The 23,894-nt window shown below is 41.8% G+C and overlaps 10 protein-coding genes across 10 annotated transcripts; 4 read left to right on the top strand and 6 right to left on the bottom strand.

Moving 5' to 3' along the window:
- Positions 1–8: 8 nt before the first annotated feature.
- EAF01_011624 (uncharacterized protein) lies at positions 9–1,653 on the top strand (the record flags this gene model as incomplete). Its single annotated transcript, XM_038919882.1, has 3 exons — positions 9–32; positions 131–1,471; positions 1,525–1,653. 3 exons carry the CDS (start codon positions 9–11, stop codon positions 1,651–1,653), a joined length of 1,494 nt encoding a protein of 497 aa, XP_038764586.1.
- A 337-nt stretch (positions 1,654–1,990) lies between these two features.
- On the bottom strand, positions 1,991–2,815 carry EAF01_011623 (uncharacterized protein; the record flags this gene model as incomplete). The annotated part of the gene is made up of 3 exons (XM_038919881.1): positions 1,991–2,428; positions 2,489–2,706; positions 2,773–2,815. The coding sequence occupies 3 exons, from the start codon at positions 2,813–2,815 to the stop codon at positions 1,991–1,993; spliced, it is 699 nt and encodes a 232-aa protein (XP_038764585.1).
- A 469-nt stretch (positions 2,816–3,284) lies between these two features.
- Positions 3,285–4,779, top strand: EAF01_011622 (uncharacterized protein; the record flags this gene model as incomplete). Its single annotated transcript, XM_038919880.1, has 5 exons — positions 3,285–3,350; positions 3,406–3,437; positions 3,493–3,584; positions 3,688–3,888; positions 3,935–4,779. 5 exons carry the CDS (start codon positions 3,285–3,287, stop codon positions 4,777–4,779), a joined length of 1,236 nt encoding a protein of 411 aa, XP_038764584.1.
- An 8,496-nt stretch (positions 4,780–13,275) lies between these two features.
- EAF01_011621 (uncharacterized protein) lies at positions 13,276–13,833 on the bottom strand (the record flags this gene model as incomplete). Its single annotated transcript, XM_038919879.1, has 2 exons — positions 13,276–13,488; positions 13,547–13,833. 2 exons carry the CDS (start codon positions 13,831–13,833, stop codon positions 13,293–13,295), a joined length of 483 nt encoding a protein of 160 aa, XP_038764583.1. The 3' UTR covers positions 13,276–13,292.
- A 1,130-nt stretch (positions 13,834–14,963) lies between these two features.
- On the bottom strand, positions 14,964–15,467 carry EAF01_011620 (uncharacterized protein; the record flags this gene model as incomplete). The annotated part of the gene is made up of 4 exons (XM_038919878.1): positions 14,964–15,025; positions 15,082–15,142; positions 15,234–15,318; positions 15,460–15,467. 4 exons carry the CDS (start codon positions 15,465–15,467, stop codon positions 14,964–14,966), a joined length of 216 nt encoding a protein of 71 aa, XP_038764582.1.
- Positions 15,468–15,733: 266 nt separating this feature from the next.
- On the top strand, positions 15,734–18,202 carry EAF01_011619 (uncharacterized protein; the record flags this gene model as incomplete). The annotated part of the gene is made up of 1 exon (XM_038919877.1): positions 15,734–18,202. The coding sequence occupies one exon, from the start codon at positions 15,734–15,736 to the stop codon at positions 18,200–18,202; it is 2,469 nt and encodes an 822-aa protein (XP_038764581.1).
- A 904-nt stretch (positions 18,203–19,106) lies between these two features.
- On the top strand, positions 19,107–19,355 carry EAF01_011618 (uncharacterized protein; the record flags this gene model as incomplete). The annotated part of the gene is made up of 1 exon (XM_038919876.1): positions 19,107–19,355. The coding sequence occupies one exon, from the start codon at positions 19,107–19,109 to the stop codon at positions 19,353–19,355; it is 249 nt and encodes an 82-aa protein (XP_038764580.1).
- Positions 19,356–19,743: 388 nt separating this feature from the next.
- On the bottom strand, positions 19,744–20,218 carry EAF01_011617 (uncharacterized protein; the record flags this gene model as incomplete). The annotated part of the gene is made up of 2 exons (XM_038919875.1): positions 19,744–20,088; positions 20,150–20,218. The coding sequence occupies 2 exons, from the start codon at positions 20,216–20,218 to the stop codon at positions 19,744–19,746; spliced, it is 414 nt and encodes a 137-aa protein (XP_038764579.1).
- Positions 20,219–20,981: 763 nt separating this feature from the next.
- Positions 20,982–21,480, bottom strand: EAF01_011616 (uncharacterized protein; the record flags this gene model as incomplete). The annotated part of the gene is made up of 2 exons (XM_038919874.1): positions 20,982–21,341; positions 21,409–21,480. 2 exons carry the CDS (start codon positions 21,478–21,480, stop codon positions 20,982–20,984), a joined length of 432 nt encoding a protein of 143 aa, XP_038764578.1.
- An 814-nt stretch (positions 21,481–22,294) lies between these two features.
- On the bottom strand, positions 22,295–22,645 carry EAF01_011615 (uncharacterized protein; the record flags this gene model as incomplete). The annotated part of the gene is made up of 1 exon (XM_038919873.1): positions 22,295–22,645. One exon carries the CDS (start codon positions 22,643–22,645, stop codon positions 22,295–22,297), a length of 351 nt encoding a protein of 116 aa, XP_038764577.1.
- Between the last annotated feature and the right edge of the window lie 1,249 nt (positions 22,646–23,894).

Genomic DNA, 23,894 nt, shown 5'->3' with positions numbered 1-23,894 from the left:
TCGCCAACATGCCGATAAACTATAGCAAATGGGTAAGGTCATCCCATATACAATATCGGAACACATACCCCTCATCGTCGTCCATCCCCCACTTCGAAAGGCTGAAGGTTCAAGGCTGACAAAATGTCAGGATGCACTCGAGTTGAGCGACGACTCAGATGTTGAAGTTCACCCCAATGTTGATAAGCGCTCTTTCATCCGAGCAAAACAAAATCAAATACATCAGCAGAGATATGAGCGAAAGAATAAAATAGATACCTACAAGTATGAGCGAATCGTCAACGATGGACTTCTCAAGAGGATAAATGCTCTTCTTGTTGCTTTAAAATCTTACAGTCCTCAGACTGATAAACGTCCGGATGATCTTGCATTTCAAGCATTGATGGAATCAACTGGCGAAGATGACTCTCCACCTCCACCTCCAGAAGGGGTTCATACTCATGTCAAGGAGGCACCACCCACATACTCTAAAATGATGGCGGCGCTTATTGACCAAGTTAAAACGAAGGTCGACGAGGACAAACCAGAAAATCGATTCGAGGCGTATCTCGCCGAAATCAAAGTACATCAAGAGAAGGTTGAGGACCTTCAAAAGCAACTTGCGGTCGAACTGGAGACTTTAGAGAAAGAGGAGGGCAAGAAGATCACTAGTGAGAGCATACATACTGGATTTGACAGCTCCTTTGTAGCAAAGGCAGACCCAAAACCAGCGGCCACAGAATCGAAGAAGCCTAAAGAGAAGGTCCAAGCTGTAGAAGTCCTGAATCCTCATGCCCTCGCCAATAAGGATGGCTCGAAGCCTGGCGAACAATCCTCGGGCGCCGATGCAGATGTTGATGAAGATGAAGAGGAAGAAGATGATGACGTAGAAGCTAGCGAGCTCGGAAAGAAATTTGCAGAAATCAAGATGGGTGACTATCGTACATGTCTTCAGTACATCTCCTCGAATCCGTCAGTACTAGCAGAAAGAGAGACGGATGGTTTACTTGTTTTGGCATTTAACTCTGCAATCGCAAACAAGGATGACTATGCTAGGCAATGTGTCCATCAAGCTCTATTGCTTCAATACTGCAGAGCCCTAGGAAAGGATGGGGTTGGCTTGTTCTTTAAGCGTATCACTACCAAGGGCCACCAAGCCCAAAAGGTCTTCTTTGATGATGTCAACTCAACATTTGATAGAGTCCGTACTAGAGCTAGGGAGATCCAGAAGCAGAGAGCAGCTGAAGAGGGAACCGAAGGTGGAGTTGAACAAATCCAACTTCATGCTGTTGATCCCGGTACCACTATCAACATTACTGTTCCACCTGCGACAAGTGAGGATCCAGAGGTAGTTAAATCGAGAGAATTATTTGATGCATTCCCACCTGGACTGCAACGAGCTCTGGAAAGCGGTAGCTTGGATGAAGTCAATAAGGTATTGGGCAAAATGAGTGTCGAACAAGCAGAAGAAGTTGTCGGCCAGCTCAGCGAGGTAAGTTCATATCCTAGTATCTGTGTTCATATGGCCTGCTAACACATATCCAGGGCGGTATGCTGCAACTTGAAGAACAAATTATTGATGCCACAACCGAGGAAGGACAGGCTGCATTGAAGGAATTTGAGGAACAGGAGAGGCAAAGAGCGCTGGATGAGAATTACGGTGATCCGGAATGATTGTCAGGATCAAGGAAAGGGGAAGATGGTGAAGGAATTAACGAAATGATATGAAAAGGAAACATGCAGTGCAATTTAAAGAAAAGCTTGAAACCAGCAATGGTATTATAACTTTCTCAATGAGTAAATAGTAATCACAATTCAAAGTCCAGCATTTAGGAGCAATGTTAGGTATTATAAACAAATCTTTAATAGGTATGCGTGTCTGTGCCATTCATTTTTAACGCCCCTTTGCCCAGAAGATCCGATTAGGCAATTCTTGAATGAAATAAACAACCATCTTGTACGATCTTACAAGTCCATAGAGAGATCACCCAATCCACCCAACCAACCCCCTCTAATATCCAGTAGCACCAGGCGGTTTCTCGTCCTTCTTCAAGCTCATCAACAGTTCTCTGAACTTATCCTTTCCAGTACCATTCGCACCACCTCTAGCACCCTTTCCACTCAAATCAACCAATTTTGCGATACGCTCCCAGCTAGTTCCACCGGCAGATGTATCTTCTCTGCTTGCCAAGAACTCCTCAGCTTCACGACGAGTCTGTGCAATTGTCTTCTCTTTCTTGGTGTTGTAATTCTCGTAGAAATCATCAATATTTTGTTGGGCAGTCTTGATAATTTCTTGTTTCTTTTCTTCGGATCTCTCCTCGCGGGCTTGAAGTTGGAGATCTCGACGTTCGCGCCATTGCTTGATGACTTCTGGCTCTTCCTCATCGGAAACTTGGGGCTGGTAATTGGTGTATGTGCTGGTGATTTGTCCGCTTGGTGAAACATTCTAACTTTGTGAGCATTCGCTTCTCTTCAAAATGAAAATTGTAATGGGAAAATGATATACCTCGTTGCGAGTATCAATGGCAGGGAAAGAACTCTCGAATTCGTGAACATCCTCTCCTCCACCTCCACCCAATAAATCATCATCATCATCCTCTACAAATGCGGAATTGTCATTGCCAGTAGCAAATTGATCCGCATCGTCACCCAAAAGGGCCTTCTCACGACTTAGGAAATCATCGGCACCTCCTTCGAAAGTAGAGTCGCCTTGAGTTGTTTGCGCTGTAAATCGTGTTGTTAATAAAGCATACATGTTACTTTCCATTTAATTTCTAAAAGTGAACTTACCACCAGAGTCAAAGTCCTCAAGAGAAGGGAATCTATCAGCCATATTGAAATCTAAGGTATTGGTTATGTGTAACTCTTGATTCGAAATCGCAAGCTGTCTGTTCCTAATAATGCGATGATACCAAATGCCTGATACACATGCGCCTAAAGCCATGGGGTGCTAGTACGGAAGTTACCGACACTAAGGATTATTTGGAGAGCTTGAGAAGGAACTCTAGATGCAAACAACATAAGAACTCACAATTCAACTGAGTTTTCCCTTTTCGCATCAAATCGAGTAGGCATAAAAGATCATCAATATCTAGAGATTATCTCTGGAAATTTTCATCTTTTCATCTACTGATTTTCGCCATTTAATAAGTGATATCTGGATTGCTGGTGTATAACAAAGCCGTTCTTTTACCTTGTAAATTCAATTGAGCAAGCAAACGCCGACAAGCAAACACTTGAATACAAACAAAAACTCCATTGAATACTCGCCATTCCTTTCCATCAAGTCCCAAGTAGGAAACATGGCCTATAACGATGACGCCGTTCTGGCAAAACTTTCTGCTTTGAACGAGACGCAGGAGAGTATTGTAAGTGCCGTTCTTGGATCCCAGGTAATGAATGGCCGACTAATCTGATTTTCAGGTCACCGTTGCGCAATGGATTATGTTTCATAGGTATGCAAATATTATTGACCTCGTCGTCTTTTCAATGTGCTTATCCTTTGTCTAGGAGATATGCCGACCGTACTGGACAACTTTGGCTTCAAAAATTGAAGGATTCTGGAAGTAACAAGAGATTGAATTTGGTATACCTCGCAAACGGTAAGATATCTCCATTTCAACTTCAATATATCCTTACTTCCCAAATTGTGCAAATGTATGGTCAATTTGCCCAGGTCTTGTCTAATGGTTGTATCTTTCACAGAAGTCGCACAACAATCCAAAGCCCGGCGCAAGGATGATTTCCTCATTGCATTTTCTCCCGTAATTGCGGAGGCTACTGCTACCGCTTATAAGGGAGCTACAAGCGATGTCCAAAATAAGCTGAAGAGAGTCGTGGAAGTGTGGAGACAAAGACAGATTTTCGAAATCCCTATACAAGAGGCGGTCGAGGCTCGAATCGAGGGTAGGTCCCTCTGCGAATATGAAATAGCCTATACTGATAATCGCAGAACTAGAGAAATCAAGATCTTCAAACAGGAGAGGATTGGGCGGATCCCTTTTCTCCAACAATTCATCGTCGGCGCCAAGCGAACTTCAACCTCTTGTAGGACCCCAGCAAACAATATCCAAATTGGTACTTTCTACAAAGACTTCTACGAATTCTGCGAACAATGATTACGAAAAGCTCACAGATCCCAACACGCCAACTCCGTCTGCGCCAGTCTATGCTGCTCGACTTAATGGGCTCCTCAAGACTTTGGCAAACGCCGAAGGAGCTGTGGCTGAAGTTATTAAATCGCGTAACTTGCTGATCGAAGGACTGGAGAAATTGCTAGAGACAAACCGTAATGCCCTAGCAGAAGAAGAGGCTCAGCTCAATCTGCTCTCCTCGCGACGTAACGAAATCGACATTAAAAAGAGGGACGTGGAAGATACTATTATGCACAGCTTCGCAAACAGCAGCGAGAGCACACCCGCAGATGGCAGTCCAGGAAACAAAATGGGTACTCCTAAATCTGAACCTGATCGTCCGGAAGTCGAACCTCTATCACCTCCATTGCGCCCCATGAAGGAAGAAACCATTCAACAAGAGTCACTTCCAGACTTTGACCTTAATACCTCTGCGGCTGCTACTAATGGTTCGATTTACACATCCCAATCTATGTCCATGTCACCAACTTCCGGTTTGGATTTGCTAAGTAGTGTTTCTACTAGTTATGGACGCAGCAACTCGATGAGTAGCGTTAAGAAGAGGAAATTGAATGATGATTTTCCGGAGATGGGAGGGGATGCTATGGAGGGTTTGGATGCAGATGTTGCGGAAATGTTGAGACAGGATAGTGCAGGTGCTTGAGATGGTAAGAATGGAAGGAAGTCCAAGGATTGGAAACAAATGTCTCTTCCAGGATTGGTGATTGCGAAGTTGGGAATGTAGGATATGTACTGATATAGAGAAACGGGGAGGAGCTTTTTTCACATCAGAGAACGAAAGACGCAAAATTCAAGATTGTCGAATATACCAGGGTTTGCGGTCACAAAGGTTAGTAAGGATAATGGGATAATTTGAATCGAATTAAATCCAATTGTAAATGTTTGAAAACTGTGCCAGAGACATGAGGGAGATGTTGCATGTTGTGATGTAACTAGATATAAGTTTGTGAAGTTTTACTATTCGAATATTCAAGAAGATATGATTTTATATGTCTGCTATGATCATTTGAACGTGTTTGGACATCTGCAATATCTTGAGAGATGGTTGATATTGCTAAATGTGTGTACATGTAGATTATTGTATACTGTTCTGAGGATGTACTGACCATCATGCCAGGAAGTTCTATGGTCGTTGGTCAATCTTCCTAAGTCATATGGGCTGTTGGGTTGCTTCAAGAATTGTGGATTTGTAATGGACTATGGATGGATGTCTGGAAACCTAGACATGTTGAAATCAAGAGCTCTGGAAGACTTGGATGGATGGATGGGGAGTGGATTTGACGTGTATTTACTTGGGGTTTGGAGGTGAGTTTCGGAGGTGAAAGGGGGAGGGGAAGAGGAAGAGAGGGGAAGAGGGGAAGAAGGAGACGATAAAGTGAGGGGTGGTGAAATTGTATGGGCGAAGGAAGGAATCGTATGAGCACAAATGAATGCGATGTACCATGGCAGCGAGTGGAAACGGATATGACTTATGCGTTGTCAGGCGCTCTCGGTGGATAGACGCGAAGTTGAGGGTCTTGTTGATATGTAATGGTTAGAGGGCTTTCAGATTATGTGAGGGAGAGGGAGGGTAGTAGGGGACCGTAGATAGATGGCGAGGAAATGAGGGTGAGGAAGTGAGAGGTGAAGAAGTGGAGTTGTGTGAAGTGAGCAGGAAGAGATATCGTGCTGATGGATCCTCATAGTTTCTCGAATATTGATCGAGATTGTTGGGGAGTATGATGAGTATAAAGGACTATCGTGTTGTGTGTGTATAATCATTGTCTTAAGAATGTGGTGAGAGTAAAGTAAATGATAGGTAATAATTCTTACCTGAGATGCTGGAGTAAATTTTTTGGAAGCAATTGCTTGAATCATATCATTGCACGAACACTTAAAGCGACTGGATGAAGGATAAGTCAACCACCCTACTTTCGGGCTACCTCTATTTTGAACCACTCTTTTATACCAAAAATCGCTTTTTTAATTTATTAATATCTCTATCAATATATAATCTAATATAATAAAAATTTGAATATATATAATTTAAGCTATTTTAAACTTATTTTGAAAAATTGAAAATTTTAGGAATTTTCTGTATTAAAATCTAAAGCTTTAAAATATTGATTTTTAAATTTGTATAGGAATTATATATAAATTTGAAACTTTTATAAAATCTTTAATAACTTTTTAATAATAATTATCAAAAGAAAACTATATATCTTTTTGAAAGTTTTGAATTTAAATTTATATAGAAATTAAAAAAAAAATTAAAAAAAATTAATAGATATAGAGATATAATATATAATAAGTTTAGAATAGTATAAATAATCCCTATAATTTTGAGGGTATTCTTTTAAGTATTTATTTATAAGAAATTTTCTTTTTTTTCTGAATCCTTTAGAATAAAGATATTATAAATTTATAATAAAATTTTATAATTTATTTTATAATTTATTTTTAATAATTTTTATTAAAAAATTATTAAAGATTTTATAAAAATTTCAAATTTGTATATGATTCTTATACAAATTTAAGAATCGATATTTTAAAGTTTTAGATCTTAATATAGAAAATTCCTAAAAATCTGAAATTTTTAAGGTAAACTAAAAATGATTTAAATTATATATATATAAATTTTAGTGAATTCTATCCATGAATAAGAAAATTAAAAATTGTATTTTTGGTATAAAAAGTGGCCCAAAAGGGAGGTGGCCTGAAAGTAGGGTACCCGACTGTTACGACCGAGGTCGTCACATGACTAGATTGATTAAAATATCACCTGACCAAGGTGTCCCACTGAGTCCCACTGAGTAAGGCCCAGTGGGACACAGTGGGAAGCAGTGGGACAACAGAGAACGAAGGTCTATATAAGGGAATGGGATTTCATTACAATATAGAGCTTCGTGCTCAAGAACAATCATTAGTTTCATTACTATAGTTACGAGAATTGCAACCAGTTACCAACCTTATTGAATTCCTACTTGAAGTCTAGTCTAAACCACCTCGAGAGATCTCTAGACACTTCCACGTGACCCTAGAGGCAGCTCCCGTAACACTTTGAGCACCATTTCTGCTTCAAGTACCAATTCAATACCAACCGACGATATGGCACCCACCAATACATCCGCGAGCAGTCAGGCACAAGCACCCGACATCAACGATATCGAGATGACCGACGCTCCCAAGGAGATTACCATCAACGAAACACTCAAGATTGCCTTACCAGACAAATACCAAGGAATTCGACAGGAACTCGACACCTTCCTCTTACAACTTGAAATCTACTTCAGATTCAACGAAGACAAGTTCACCGAAAAGGAATCCAAGAGTGTATGGGCTGTATCATATCTCAGAGGAGAAGCAAGCAAGCGGATTCAACCATATTTACGAGACTATTTCGAGCATGACGACCAGGATCGCATGCAACCCACTCGAACAATCTTCAACAGTTTTGAAGGATTTAAGACAGAGATTCGTAGAATCTTCGGGAACTCCAATGAGCTAGAGGTAGCGGAAGATAAGATCTTCAACCTCAAGCAGACAGGATCAGCATTGAAGTATGCTACGGAATTTCGAAGATATGCTGGAACAACCAAGTGGGACGAAACCGCCATTATGAGTCACTATCGTAAAGGACTCAAACCAGAAGTCAGACTGGAGTTAGAAAGATCTGCCGAGAGTGTAGACTTGAACGACCTAATCCAGGACTCCATCGAATCAGATGATCGTCTTTACCGATATCGACAAAGTCAAAGATCATACAAACCCCAGGGAAATCAAAAGCAAGAGCGTTACCGCAAGAATGAGGGAAGACCACGTTACAATCCACAGAGATATGGAGACCCTATGGAACTCGACGCTACGCACCACAAAGGTGGGAATGATGATCCGGAAAAGAAACGAAGAAGAAGAAGAGGACGAATGTCTCTCATGGGTAAACAAAGACCCGCAGTTAGGAGAATCATGGTCTATTCGGGAAATTGACCAATGGAACCGTCGTATCTGGAAATTTGGAGATACAGCCGAAGGAACTATGAACGAGGACCTCAGCGTAACAGACGCTGAAGAGGGCGAATCGTATGAGGTTCGGTACGTCGATCAGCATCGAATTCTATGGTTTGGAATCACTACGAACACATCATTCATAGAAAGGATCAGTACCGATCACCTCCAGTGGCCAGACAGAGGAGAGCTATGGGAAGTGTTTTATCACCACACATCTGAAAGAAATGAGAATCAGGTTCTATTTTTATGCAGAAGAGTAGGAAAAGAACACCGGGTCCAGGCTCAAGCCATATTACCACCACCAGTCGTGGGTACGATAATGAAAGTCACTCGAGGGAACTACCGGTACACCCTATGGAGGGATTTACTTGATGACAGAGCTATATCAGGGACAAGCGCTGTCTATCTAGAAGAGGAAGAGCCTCGACGTGTAACATTTGCCGATGAGATCATCCAGAATAGCGAGAATAAGCAAATTACACCACAGCTGAATGCTACAGGACAAGCAGGACAAATATACTGCAGAGTCAAGATAAACGGACAAATACAACAAGCCATGATAGATTCAGGGGCTACAGGAAATTTTATTGCACCAGAGGCTGCAAAGTACTTGGGAGTCCCACTCCAGAAGAAACAAAACCCCTACCAATTGCAGCTAGTTGACGGACAGCTAGCAGGATCTGACGGGAACGTTTCACAGGAGACACGACCAGTACGAATGAATATGACCCAACATTCGGAGGTTATACAGCTTGACGTTGTGCCATTGGGCCAACAACAGATCATCTTAGGAATGCCATGGTTGAAGGCACACAACCCTAGAATAGATTGGTCACAAGAAACAGTGACATTTGATCAGTGCAAGAACGGTCACGACGACACGTTCAAGGCGTCCGCGAGACGTAACACGCGCCAAGGAGAGTTGAACGCGAACAACACCGGCGACGTAGGACACCCAGTCCAGGGTCCTTCATTAAGAGCGAAGGACAGTACACCTCCTCTACAAATGCAGAAGCCAACGACACGGCACGAAATCGCAATTAAGGCAAAGGAGCCTATGATACCAGAACAGTACAAGAAATACGAACATGTTTTCAAAGAACCAGGGATCCATGAGGCTTTACCAGAACACAAGCCATGGGATCATGAAATAATATTGGAGGAAGGCAAGATGCCTGTGCACACCCCAATTTATTCAATGTCGGCCGATGAGCTAAAGACGCTCAGGGAATATATCAATGACAATTTGGCCAAGGGATGGATCAGGGAATCCACGTCCCAAGTGGCAAGTCCAACTATGTGGGTAGCCAAGAAAGATGGTACTAAGAGACTAGTTGTGGACTACAGAAAGCTCAATGCGCTTACCAAAAAGGATCGATATCCACTTCCATTAGCTACGGAACTAAGAGATCGATTAGGCGGAGCAACGATATTCACCAAGATGGACTTACGCAATGGCTACCACTTGATTAGAATAAAAGAAGGCGAAGAATGGAAAACCGCTTTCAAAACCAGATACGGGCTATACGAATACCAGGTTATGCCATTTGGGCTAACCAATGCACCAGCAACATTTATGAGGCTTATGAATAATGTGCTGTCACAATATTTGGACACTTGTTGTATATGCTACTTAGACGACATTCTAGTATATTCAAACAACGAAGTTCAACACGTCAAAGACGTCAGCAACATCCTCGAATGTTTGGCTAAAGTTGATTTGCTATGCAAACTAAGCAAATGTGAATTCCACGTCACAGAAACAGAGTTTCTAGGATTCACCGTATCAAGCCAAGGGCTCAAGATGAGCAAAGACAAGGTTAAGGCAGTGCTCGAATGGAGGCAGCCAACCACAATCAAAGAAGTACAGTCCTTCTTGGGATTTGTCAACTTCTACAGAAGATTCATCAAGGGTTATTCAGGGATTACTACACCCTTAACCACGTTAACCAGAAAAGATCAAGGAAGCTTCGAATGGACCGCCAAGGCGCAGGAGTCCTTCGAAACGCTCAAACAGGCAGTGGCCGAGGAGCCAATACTGTTGACATTCGATCCTGAGAAGCAAATCATAGTGGAAACGGACTCCTCAGATTTTGCTATAGGCGCAGTGTTGAGCCAACCAGGTCAAAATGAGAAATAGCAACCAATCGCATTCTACTCTCGAAAGCTATCACCAGCCGAATTGAACTACGAAATATATGACAAAGAATTACTGGCGATAGTCGACGCATTTAGAGAATGGCGAGTATATTTGGAAGGATCAAAATACACAGTACAGGTGTATACGGATCATAAGAACTTGGTTTACTTCACCACAACGAAGCAGTTAAACAGACGACAGGTCAGATGGTCGGAAACCATGGCCAACTACAATTTTAAGATTTCATATGTCAAAGGATCAGAAAACGCTAGAGCCGACGCTCTTAGCCGAAAACCAGGATATCAAGAAAATAAGTCGTACGAATCGTACGCTATATTCAAGAAAGAAGGCGAATCACTGGTTTACAATGCACCACAGCTTGCAGCTACTCATATATTGGAAGACAACCATCTCAGGAGTCAAATCCAATCACATTACGACAAGGATGCTACAGCTATACGCATACGCAAGACAATAGAACCAGGATTCACGATAGAAAACGAGATCATATACTTCCACGGAAAAGTATACATTCCTAGTCGAATGACTAAGGAATTCGTGACGGAACAACACGGGTTGCCGGCACATGGACATCAGGGAATTGCGAGAACATTCGCAAGATTACGGGAAATCAGTTACTTCCCACGAATGAGAACGATAGTTGAAGAAGTTGTTGGAAATTGCGATACCTGCATACGGAATAAGTCCTCTAGACACGCTCCGTATGGTCAGCTCCAGACCCCAGACATGCCTTCTCAGCCATGGAAGTCCATTACATGGGACTTTGTGGTCAAACTACCACTCTCGAAAGACCCTACTATAGGAGTTGAGTACGACGCAATACTCAACGTAGTAGACAGATTGACAAAATTTGCATACATGATACCATTCAAAGAAACATAGACTGCTAAGCAACTAGCATATGTATTCTTTAGGGTTATAGTAAGCATACATGGAGTACCAGATGAGATAATCTCGGACAGAGACAAGCTCTTTACCTCGAAATTCTGGACTACCTTATTAGCACTTATGGGTATCAAGAGAAAGTTATCGACATCTTTCCACCCACAAACAGATGGTCAGACAGAAAGGACCAATCAGACAATGGAAGCATATCTTAGATGCTACATAAATTATCGACAGGACAATTGGGTAGAGCTATTACCTATGGCACAATTCGCATATAACACATCGGAATCGGAAACTACAAAGATTACACCAGCACACGCGAACTTTGGGTTTAATCCTAAAGCATACCAAACACCGATACCACAGAAGGTTAATGCCGAATCAGCAATAATACAAGTCGAACAATTAAAGGATTTACAAGAGCAGCTTGCTCTCGATCTAAGATTCATATCATCCAGAACAGCAGCGTACTACAATACGAAACGTAGTATGGAACCTACGCTTAAAGAGGGGGATAAAGTTTATCTGCTACGACGAAACATCGAAACTAAGAGACCAAGCAATAAACTAGACCACAGGAAACTAGGACCATTCAAGATTGATAAGGTAATAGGAACAGTTAATTATCGATTGAAATTACCAGACACAATGAATATCCACCCAGTATTCCACATATCCTTGCTCGAACCAGCACCACCAGGAGCGCCAAACGCGCCATTTACAGAAATTGAACCAGTCAATCCAAACGCCATATACGATGTCGAAACAATACTAGACTGCAAATACGTCAGAGGCATAGTCAAATACTTGATCAAATGGTTAGATTATCCACATACCGAAAACTCATGGGAACCGAAAGAAAACCTCAACTGCCCTGAGAAGTTGGAGGCATTCCATCAACAATACCCGGATCTGCCCAGAAAGAAGGAGAATCCATTGAAGCAAGGATCGAAGGATCCAAAGAAGAACCAAAATCGAAAGAATCGTCACCAGCAACAACGGAGGAACTAGAAGCTTGTTCCTTCTCCTTTTCTAGACGTTCATTTTCCAATCGTTGTTCCTCGGCTTCAAATTCCTCAAGGGCCTCGATGGTATGCAAGTCATGTTGCAACATCTTACCCGCCTTTTCACGAAGAATCTTTTGTTGCCTACGAATTCTCATTCGACGAGCAAAAGCTTCTTGCTCCAGTTTTGCAGCAGCTTCTTCCTCCGCTTCAAGACGAGCTTCTTCACGCTCCACGCGAGCCCAGTTACCAGCAGAATGACCATAAACGTTACAGTCACCACTTCCTACGCTTTTGGCGCATTCACCACAACGAGAACTATTAGGAAGAACCCTACATTCCAGATTTTTATCAACACAACGACTACACCTAAACGGCATAATGATTCCTTTTTCTTTGGAACGAAAATAAATGTTTTTTCGACTGCTAGCAGATTTTTCAGAACGAATGGCTGGCATAATGAGAAAGCAAAAGCATTAGAGAGAGCGAACTCCTGAGTGGGGAAGCTTACTTTATGAACGCTTGGGGCAAGCGCTAGGATAAGAAGGGGATAGTGTTACGACCGAGGTCGTCACATGACTAGATTGATTAAAATATCACCTGACCAAGGTGTCCCACTGAGTCCCACTGAGTAAGGCCCAGTGGGACACAGTGGGAAGCAGTGGGACAACAGAGAACGAAGGTCTATATAAGGGAATGGGATTTCATTACAATATAGAGCTTCGTGCTCAAGAACAATCATTAGTTTCATTACTATAGTTACGAGAATTGCAACCAGTTACCAACCTTATTGAATTCCTACTTGAAGTCTAGTCTAAACCACCTCGAGAGATCTCTAGACACTTCCACGTGACCCTAGAGGCAGCTCCCGTAACACCGACTTATAGTGGCCTATGCATCAGAGGAGAGTGAAGAAGGGAAGCGAGTTTTGGAAAAAATGAAAGGAATTCTGGGTCGAGACATCACAAAATTCGAGACGTAAAAGATAGTTCTATTTTAGCTATTCAAGTCCGGTTTGAGATCATAAGAAGTTCGTTCACAGTGCAAACAAACCAGCCGAGATGAAAGTTAATTGATAGAGAAGAAATCAGATAAAAATTCATCTTGGCATCAATCTTAGACGGCGTACCTCTCTAGAGACATTTCTAGCCATCTTTTCAAGCGCCTCCATTGCACCAATCTGCAACCGATACGACTTGGCAACATAATGGCAGTGATGATCCACGAAATAATGTAGAAGCTCTTCTCGCAATCTTGCATAAGTGATGTGGGCAGAAAGAGGATTGGAATGCAGAGCATGACATGCATGAAACTAAGTGGTTATATTCGTTAGCATTAGAAATTAATAGGGAGTTCGTTCGGGCATATGCAAGCTAAATGCACACAACCAAAATGCAATTGCCAAAGCGTGCTGTATAAGCAGAATTGTAATCAATGCCTGCCAAAAATAAGGCTTGACCGCCCCCTGGCGTATACCACTCGGCCTTATTAAAGAAGCCACCGGCTCATCTAAGTATGAGCGCCTCATCAAATCACGGATAGCGACGGCATAGGTGACAATTCGGATGGTGATCGGTAGATTGGCACGTCGTAGCTCTGGCTTCACGCGCGCTAGGAGATCGTGAATGGTGAGGAGCGGCTCATTCTGTTGATTCATGTTCACAATATAGAAATACTTAAAGTGGTTAGTAAGATCTTTGTGATCTAATTTCTGGTTGAGGAAGATGAGGATGATTGGAACAGAAATATATGATGAGAAATGTCTATGATATCGTGTGTGATTTTTGAAAGATGGAAACGACAATGGTAATGGTGTGTATGGGAAGGGCAATTTATATGAGGAACGAGATGGGGATTATTAGTACATTCTAAAAAGAATCTTTACTTAGCTTATTGTTAGCTTAGCTTAGAGTTATGTTCAGAGCCAGTGAGAAAACCGTGATATCAATATTTTTTGCGAATATCATTGATGTCGTAAAAAGGGGTGTTGTTTCTCTCTCGCTGTAATAGATTATACAATCTGGGAATTCTTGAATCTTCAAGAAGGGGTCTGGAAGTCATGAGGAAGTTCCTTTTGGTATTTATATTCCAGAAAACAAGATTTCTGAGAAAAATCTGTGCAATTTACATCAGATTACTATGCATAGTGTACAATCTAATGTATCTAGCTTCTGGGCTGTTCTAATAGTAGCGTGGAACTAATCATCGGATCATGTGACTCAACGATTAAACTCAGATGGACTTCAAATGTAGCACTGTGTATGAACGGTGGAGACATTGACCGAAAAGCCTTTTACTTACTAGGAAGTATATAACCGCTCGTCGTCATCTGCCTCCCAACGAGAAGAAACTTTTGCATGAATCGTAACATCATGAAAATATTGAACAGTTTTGACGATGCGACATGAGGCCAAGCACGCTCAGAAACATATGCAGCCAATGTTAAACTTGATAATCTCACACACTTGTGATATAAGACGAGAGGACTAAGTATTATTGTGAAGTAGTGTCATCTCTCCACGAAATGAGATGATTAGACGAAAATTTGAAAAGGAAACTTCATAAAAACCTTGAAATATAGAATGACTCTTCGCACAATGATTTTTCTGATATGGGACTGAGGGAGTACATATCTCATTGAGGCCAGTAAGGTGTTGCATTTCCATGGGGGTTTGTCGTCAAGTAATCGAGGTATAATGAATTGATCTATTCTTTGACTTCAATGTACACCGCCGCGCCCCTCGAGATCCCAAGCATCCACATAGTCTATCGTTTCACTCGCAACCTCTATCCCTTTCCGAACCAAGTCTTGTGTCCCAAAACCATTCTCGACATCATGTACATAGATCCTGTAATTCCAACATCAGTCAAGCCGTTCCTGCCTCTCAAGGAATGCTATACATACCGGCGAAACCTCCCCAGAGAGCGACGTAGTATGGGTAGAGCATGAACTTGCTGCGAGAAGTCTGCATAACTTGTCAGAATTGTCCTTCATTATAGCCGTGGGTATTTTCTATCCCCACCCCCATGCCTGGGAATGGAGAGCAGTTCACGTACTTGGTTCCATTGACGAATGTGCTTCTTAGCACCTTCTTGGAAGAGCGCCTGGTAGTAAGGAACGCGGTTCTCGCGGAGTTTGTAGCTATTAGGTTGATAGAGTCAGTAAATGGTCTTGCAACAATTTCTCGCAGGTTCGGTGAAGGGTGGAGTCGGGTGTGACCATGATCTCAGCAACCCCTCAACATGTATCGCGGTCCTGTCAAGATTGAGGAGTGTCACTTACCCAGCCATTGTGTCTGTATTTGAGGCGTTAATGCGGTTTGTTTGGGGTATTCGAGGAAGTGGTTCGATGTTGAATTCGCAGGAAGCTCGGATTCAAAGCCGCGCTAGTGTTTATGACTAAGCATTTTCAACTTCCCAAGCAGCCCCAAAATATTTTGAAGAACGACAATGCTCAACTAACTTGTAAGCTTTAATGAAAAGCATGCGATACTTTCTATGGCAGTGATGGATCTGTATAAGTATCTGACCGAAATCTCAAGGGACGGCGCATCATAATGCGCCCTGCGTTACAACGACTCATCTCTAGATATTCATCATTGAATCTCCTTCGATATCTAGTACACGCATCGAATACCCCGCCGTCCGCCAACATTCAATATGATTGTGCTGGTAAGAGATGCAATCGAAACTACGGAAGTGCCAGCATTGGGCTTGAGACTGCCAATCAGTATGACTCGCAACATGATAGCCTTGTTACCGCCCAACCAACTGTACGGCATGTGGTTTCGAAAAGAGCCTCGAATGGCTCCAACACAGTCATGCCTCATGCCGATACGAAATCGATGACTACACAAAAACACAAAAAATGGAAAAATTACTTCACACCTGGGGAACTTGAATATGAATCGCGTGTATCCGAAAGGGCTCGGGAAGGCGCACTACGATTAGTCGATAACCCGATTTATGAGAAAGACATTGAACTTTGGGCGGTGCTCTTAGTATACAGGCAACGAATTTATGGCAGTGAGGGAGTGAGGATGATCTGGGAAGCAATAATCACTAGGAACATCCAATTGCCAGTCGAAGGTTTGGCATCTTGGACAATGTGGAGGGCCTTTTTAGATCTAGGCCTAGAAGATAAAGCTGTGCTTGAAAGCATTATTCGATATGCGGATGGCCTACTGCAACAAACCGGTCAACGTTGGAATGGACTTTACATGAGACTCATGTATCATCTTTTAATGAATAACAGAGGCGCCGAAGCATTTCAATGGCATCGAAGATTAATGGTGCATCATTCACCAGAGACTAAAGCTTTCGAAAAATTATGTTTCAGAGTAATTACCCTCGGGGGAGATATCGAAGCTCTGCGGAAGATTTATGAAGGAAGTAGATTTCATGTATCATATTCGAGCATCATGGTACCATTATATCATCGAGAAAAATACTCATCTGCATATAAATGGCACTTCTCGCTTTTTCGGAAAAAAGACTTTCCCAAAACTGCGAGACCTACAGAAGATCTGATTCGACTCCTGACAAAATTCAGAAGCCCTTTGGCTCTTCGGGTCGCCCGCAGCTTGGTACATGCAGGGATATCCATACCTCCTGGTCTAGAGTATGAGCTTAAAGACACTCAAAGTATATCTAGAGAGATGATGAATCTTATTCATGGTGAAGTCTTTCATATTAAACCTAAAAAATATGATGATGAATTGGGAGCTCGATGGCTTGCTACAACTTGGGTACCATTAGATGTATCTATACAATCCATTCACGCACTGGGAGTTAAAGAGATTGGGCCCTTATCATTTCAATCTATTGCTCTGCGGAATCCGGATATCAAAGCTATCATTAAGAGGCTCAATCAGCTTGCAGATCTTGGTATATCTCCTGGTCAGTCGAAGTTTGTCAAGGCCGTGGAATTCTTTGCGAGAGAGGGAAATCAAGAATTAGTGAACGCATTGGTGAACAGCGACCAGCATCCTGCAGCACTTGATGACTGGATACTCCAAGAGAAACTCTTGGCTTCGTATGCAGCCAAAGAACAGATAATCGAATTCCGACAAGCGATGGCCATACGATTAGTCGGGAGTAGAACCCCTGATTTTGACGTTTACAACATACACCTTAGAATTTGCGTTATCAGACACCAATGGAACGCTGTGCTGAAGACATTATCCGATATGCGGATAAATCGTATACCGGTTAAACTGACTTCAATATCCTGTATTCTGCGGCAACTCTTACGACCACGTCGACGCGGTCGGCGACCAGTAATGGATCTCAAGCACAATAACTTCGATGATATATCTGTGGCTACCAAGATTTTAACGGGAATCATGACATCCGGCTCATCAGTTCCAGTACATCATTGGACTGAAATCATTCGGCGACTAGGCATGCTTGGCCGCGAAAAAGAGTTACACAACTTGTGCATGTTTTTAGCTTCCTGGTATGGCTCAAAAAATCACGATCTTCTACCTGGTGTAAACCATCTACGAATTCGAGATCGCACGCAACTTCCAGATGATCTAGTTCCTACTTGGCACCATCAACATCCTCTTAAGCGTCTCTTCCCACCCAGTCTGCAAAGAGCCATTGTGGAATGGGGTTTTCAACGAGCGTTAGCGAGCCCATTACCAAAGGCTCAAGGTCTTTTACGCGCGAGTAATAAAGTAACATATAATATCACGAGCGGCATTGTACTTTTGCGAGAACTCCACCACATGGGCGTAGAGATCGAACCATATGCGATCAGGAGAGCAGTTGTTAATCGTTTGATCATTCTTTATGGACCGGGAAGATCCACTGTTAAAGCGAATCGACAAGCGCGAATTCTGAATCCCCTGAGCTTGGAAGAGGCAATAGCTGAGATTGATGATTGTCTACCAGGGACAAACATGTTCCCTTATCCAGATGCGGCGAAGCATATTCGACACCAAGCCAACATGAGATTCTTAAGAATTAGACGTTGGCGCTTGAAGCGAGATACTAGATGGCGATTGACAGGGAGGTTTTGATCCTACTGTTGGGACATGTACGAATGTTGTATCATATGTTGTATCATAGTTTGAATTGATGTCAGGGTTTATGTGTATGCAGTTTTGATATCCTAGGGACTTTGGATCTCTCAAATCACATCAATTTTACAAAGCAATTATGCTTCCCAAGTGATCTCTTAGACAGTGTTCCTCTTTTGAAGTACCATCTTTCCGGGGAACAACAGGTATCCGAAGGAAGAGATCATATAACTAATGCGGTATCCCCGGGGTTAGCTACCGGTCATATGAGTTGTGCCATTCCATTTATAATCGGACGAGAAGGGCGGTCGACAAACGTTATTTGGTCAGATACTAATGTGACGATACCAATTCTTCATGACCATGAGAAAAAGGCGAAGATGCCTGCAACGTGGTGTCTCATTTTCTAAATAACCCGGGAGCAGTAGCCTAGATGCAATTCATGTGAGTTTAAATTGGGATTTGGGAAAGAGGGAGTGATACAAAATTCCTACGCGATTTCCCCTTTCTGTGATATTTCAAATATTCCAAAGTATGCGAGCAAACATTTCTGATGGAGCGTGTGTCTTGCCTGCAAATTTACACAATAATGAAGAATTCTATCATCAATGTGAGTCTAATTCGAGGATAGTGACTAACGTTTACATGCTGATGTATGTATTGCTATTGGTGATGAAGGTCTGATGACAATGTTTCCACAAACGCCGAATTTTGAGTCCGGTGTTTGGAAATTTGAGTCATGTGTACAGATATGTGCTCGTTCATCTTCCTCCCATATAAGAATAAGAGTTCTACGCCCATAATCTCAAAGATTCCATCCATATCCTACATGGTTTTGAAACCAATTCAAATCAAAGAAATCAGACAAAGTCTTAAAAACAACAAGACAACATACCACATCACTATGTCGAACAGTGCGCTCCCAAGCTTACCTCCGCCCTATCTCCCTGGAGACCACGCACAATGGATTACCAATGGCCATTACATATACGTCATAATACGAACGAACCGAATGGAAGGTCCTCAGGGATTTGAGTACATCGTTGGGGCTCCTCCATTCTCGACTAGTGATATGGTGATGAGCAGGGCTAGGGAGGAAAATTTGAGGGTTTTTGCTAGGGAAGAATCATCTTCGAGAGATCAGGATACTTGAAATTGGGATATTTGTGCTGAGTTGGGAGATTCTAGCGATGATCTGAAAGAGGCTCTTGAGAGTGGTCTTGGATTGATTGTATGTAGTGGACATTCTGATGGTTATTTGATTTCTCGGGATCATCGGGGTTCTTCTTTGATTTAAATATGATCCTTCCATGTACTCAGCTATATTTATCAGTCGTGGCATACTAAAATTGATAATCGATCTTGATGAAGTGGTTGAAAAATCAGCAATGTATTGTTTAAAGAATGAATCGATTGTCAGCTAATGACTTTGGTGCTTCAGAATCTACCACTTCAAACTGCACAACGTGGAATTATGATTTGCTCTGAGATATCAATCCATATTATAGTATATGGAAAGTGTGCCAAAATTCAACTGAGCCTTATCGATCCTTTGCTATCCTACTTAGCTGTCCCTCTTCAACCTTCTTCAAATCCCCATTCTTTAACTTTATCATATAATAACACCTAATGTTGAAATTTCCACGCCCTTCTTCAGGACAAATTTCCTCTCTTATGCGCTCCGATCTCACGGTAACGGTAACCAATTTAGCATCCTCAACGGAAGCACCAATGTTCAAATGAATTTCCGATGTCGAGTCTCGGTCTATAGTAACATTGCTAGTTTCCGGTGCAATCTGAATGTCAGACGTGGGTGCCGTTGATATTTCTCCTTTTCCGGTCCAATGAACACGACTGCCTTTCTTGAATATTACTTTTGTAGGATCCTGAAGTTCGTTAGTTGAGGTTTCGCGAGTGAGTAGGGGGGAGAGGGACGGATGGAAGAACAGATGTGTCATCAGAGCAATTAGAGCAGGAATTGCCCATCAAGGGTTTTTCATTAGAGTTTGGAATCATGGCGTGAGATCCCGACTGTGATATTTTTCATGTAATTAGAATTGGAATTTTCTAGTGATATTTGAAGAGGATAGCATTTGACTAGTATTTTGTCGAAATAAGTAAATATTGATCTTCTGTTACGGCATCTTCTTGTCTACACAGCAAGTGATGACTTATATAATTGAAGATTGTTTCGATTTTGGATCGCTTGGTATTCACTGTGTCTGCAAAACGCATTATTAGTAACTATTTACAAACTCACAACTCTGAATCACTAGCTGGAAGTGCAAACATATAAGTGATTCACTTCAAAATTGCTTGGGGACACTCATATCTCATCACAGCAGCAATCTCCGAGGAAGTTGAGCCTAGATCTAGGACTTCTTGATGGCAATCGCAGTCTAAACTGTACACCTGAGCTGTATGGAGATGATTTGAGAGACTATTTGAACTGATGCCGACGATATTATCAGGGTGTCTAGCAGTCAGGACTGTAGTCTAACAATCAAAAGCTTTGGAATATTCAACCCTAATAGAGATTGAAATTGCTTTTATTATCAACTTAATTTCATACAACATATCTATGATTAAACCTCGTGATAGCATTTGATGGAGCAGTCATATCATAATATAAAAATCACAATGGTCAAGAATATAAACTTTCAAGATTAACATCAAAATCAACCATTTTTATTGCTCCAAACCTGGCCAATATGTCCAAAGCATACGATTCTTATACAGAATTGGACCAATCAATATTGCCATTCCGCATTTGCATCCTCTACTCAACCGCACAAAGCCATCTTAACTCCTTCCCATTGACCCTTTGGACGCTCGTCTCCGCTTCGATTCGTATATCATAAAACACGCTAACTTCTTCGGGTGTGATAATTCTACTGGTACTGGTAATCGAAGCTCCGTTCAAATTTGCTCCTCTGTGTGAACGTGGCGCCGCAATAACGGTTTCGTGTTTCCTAACCACAGTGACACGGATTTTAGCATCATCGTTTGAGTTGTTGGTTGACGGAGGCGAAGAAGAGGAAGATGATTGTGGTGGTGGTGACGGGGGAGGTGTAATTCCTTTGTGGCCGGTCCAAAAGAGTATGTCGCCTGTTTTGAATGCTTGCGCGGATTGTGGAACCTGTAGTCTTTTAGCTGTGGTTTTTATCTAGACACAAGGTATTAGATAAATGGAGGGTATAACGAACAGCCGAGGGACCACTTCCTGATGAATGGGAAAAGAGGGTCTCCATGAAAGGAGTTTGCGGTCGACGCGACATGATACTTTTTTTATTTGGTCTGGAAAGATTCGGTGCTCTCTGTTTTTACAATTTCTCGTGAGCCTAAGAGCAATTTAACGAGTTTCTAGTGAATAAAGGATTATGTTACTTTTACCTCTAATCACTTGGCTTCTAATTTCCCTCTTATATAAGCGAATGGCTTAAATATCACAATGGTGAATTGTTTGGAGTTTGAAGATTGACTCCGTACTACAAAAGATGTTGTGAGCACATCACTATCAATCCCCATTCAGGAACCAAACTTCTATCATCATGTCCTTCCTAACTCCCAAACTGCATGATGACTACAACCACTCTACGCATGGACGGATTGTTAATAAAATCATGGGAAGTCATATTATGGGTTGTGTGTGTCTACCAGGTGCCATAGAGTGGTTAAAGTGTATATAATATCGATTTTACTTGATTAACAAACAACTCAATGGGAGGCAGAGAGGTAGGCAGTGTTTGTTATCTTAATGAGTATTATGAATTTTAAAGTAACTCAGGGAGTTTGATCATTCTTTTGTCTAAACAAAACGTCAATTATTCTACTTCACTTGTAATAATTTTTTCTTAAATCAGATCTTGTAGGACAAAGTCCATGGAAGCATACACTTGATGAGACTATGGGGTCTTGAGAGCAAGATTGTGCAGATTTTGAAAGAAGAGGTTTTGAAATTCATGAGAAGAGGATTAGGCTGTACATATTTGGTCCCTAAGTATGGCTGTGCTCAGGTGTTCACATGGGGACGGGACGATGCAGCATAGAAGCAAGATTCCTGTGATTATTATTATCTTCAAAGCTAACAAACTATTGACCTTTCTCTGACCATTCCGATACTGGATGCCAACTCAACTCTCTGCCACTGACTCTATACCTTGTAGCGCCACTAAATAACATGATATCATACCAGTCTTCCACCTCGCTGGCATTCGCCTCGGTAATTCTCCGTGCTTCATTAACACATACAGGAGAAGATGCAGAAACAACGCATTTTTCATACTTCCTCAAAATCGTGGCACGAATCGAGATAGGTACCGATTGTGGCCAAATTAGGTTTGTGGGATTAGTCCAATAAACAACAGTGTTCACCTCGAATACAATGCCTGCGAATGGATCGTAGAGTGGTGATGGAGCTGGAGGTTTACCGACAGGAGTCATGGCTGGAGGGCCACCGGAGTCGTTTTATGGATTGGACTTTGCTATTAAATTTTCAGCCTGGCACAAGAGATGTAAAAAGGAACAGTCTTCACAACCTCCCTTTGATAATCCTAAATTTGAACGAAAAGTCATTCTTACACTAAAGCCTGTAACGTGTGCATTATATAGATTAGGGTTTTCATCCCACGGAATGAGGGATTTGATCGCTTAGAAACTAATTTGACATCAACAGATCTGTTTGTAATGACTGCCCAGTTGTATGGACATAGGTGAATGACCTCAAGTCATTAGGCTGATGTAGTACACTAAGCGAGATGGCTAGCTCAAAATACAAGGATTGCTTCTTCCTGTACATAGCTAGCTCTTTAGACAGAATACAATATTAACAATCAGGACTTCCACTATCGGTACTACGTTAGCTGAACTCTTCTCATACAAACATTAACACGAGACCAAGGCGCGTTTGTGAATCAAACACAAGAGCCTGCTGATATTACGGATTTCTATGTGAATAGCGTAGAGAATCCTGATCATAGATGCTTCAATGATCGGAGTCACGGAGTTAAACATTTGAGTGGAAAAAATGAGTAGGTATGTTTTCATAGAAAATCTAGCCTTTTGAAAACGAATAGTGTAGAAAGGTTTTGGAGGTAGAGAGCTGGACTTGATAATGTAATGGGAATGCGTATGAATCGCTCTCCCTCAACCCAAAAGAGTACTCAGCCATACATTTCATCGTTGTATGATGTTGTCTATGTTGTTCATGTTGTGGGTCTATATCTGATACGCATACCTACAAAACAACCCCCTATTGTAAAGATCTCTTAATTTGACCAATTACCCTCAGATTTATCTCTCCCACAATTAACCTACTATTGTATTGCTTCCTAAAATTGAGATTTAATATTCAGGATCTTTATTCGTACTACTGAATGAATGCTATTACTATCTTTGAGAACCGTGACTGTGACCGTGAGTTGATCAATTGTTGGTACTATGTCATATCCGTGTCATTTGTAATTTCTCATTCTCTATAGAAAACCCCTCCGGTAAAACTTCCATTCATATCTCGTTGTCATCAAGAGGGGCTGTTCGGAACCTAGCAGGAATATTGTTCGAATAGCCACCCCTTTGTAAATGTATATTCCCCTCTGTGACTCCAATCTCTTGTAATTCGAGCAACAGATCCTTCTACTTAACTTCACTTAGATCATTGATATTGTTGTAGACATCCATATCACTCTTTGCT

This window comes from Botrytis porri (assembly GCF_014898465.1).
Source record: "Botrytis porri strain MUCL 3234 chromosome Unknown BPOR_023, whole genome shotgun sequence".
Lineage (NCBI taxonomy): Eukaryota > Fungi > Ascomycota > Leotiomycetes > Helotiales > Sclerotiniaceae > Botrytis > Botrytis porri.
This window is presented reverse-complemented; position numbering and strand designations above follow the sequence as displayed.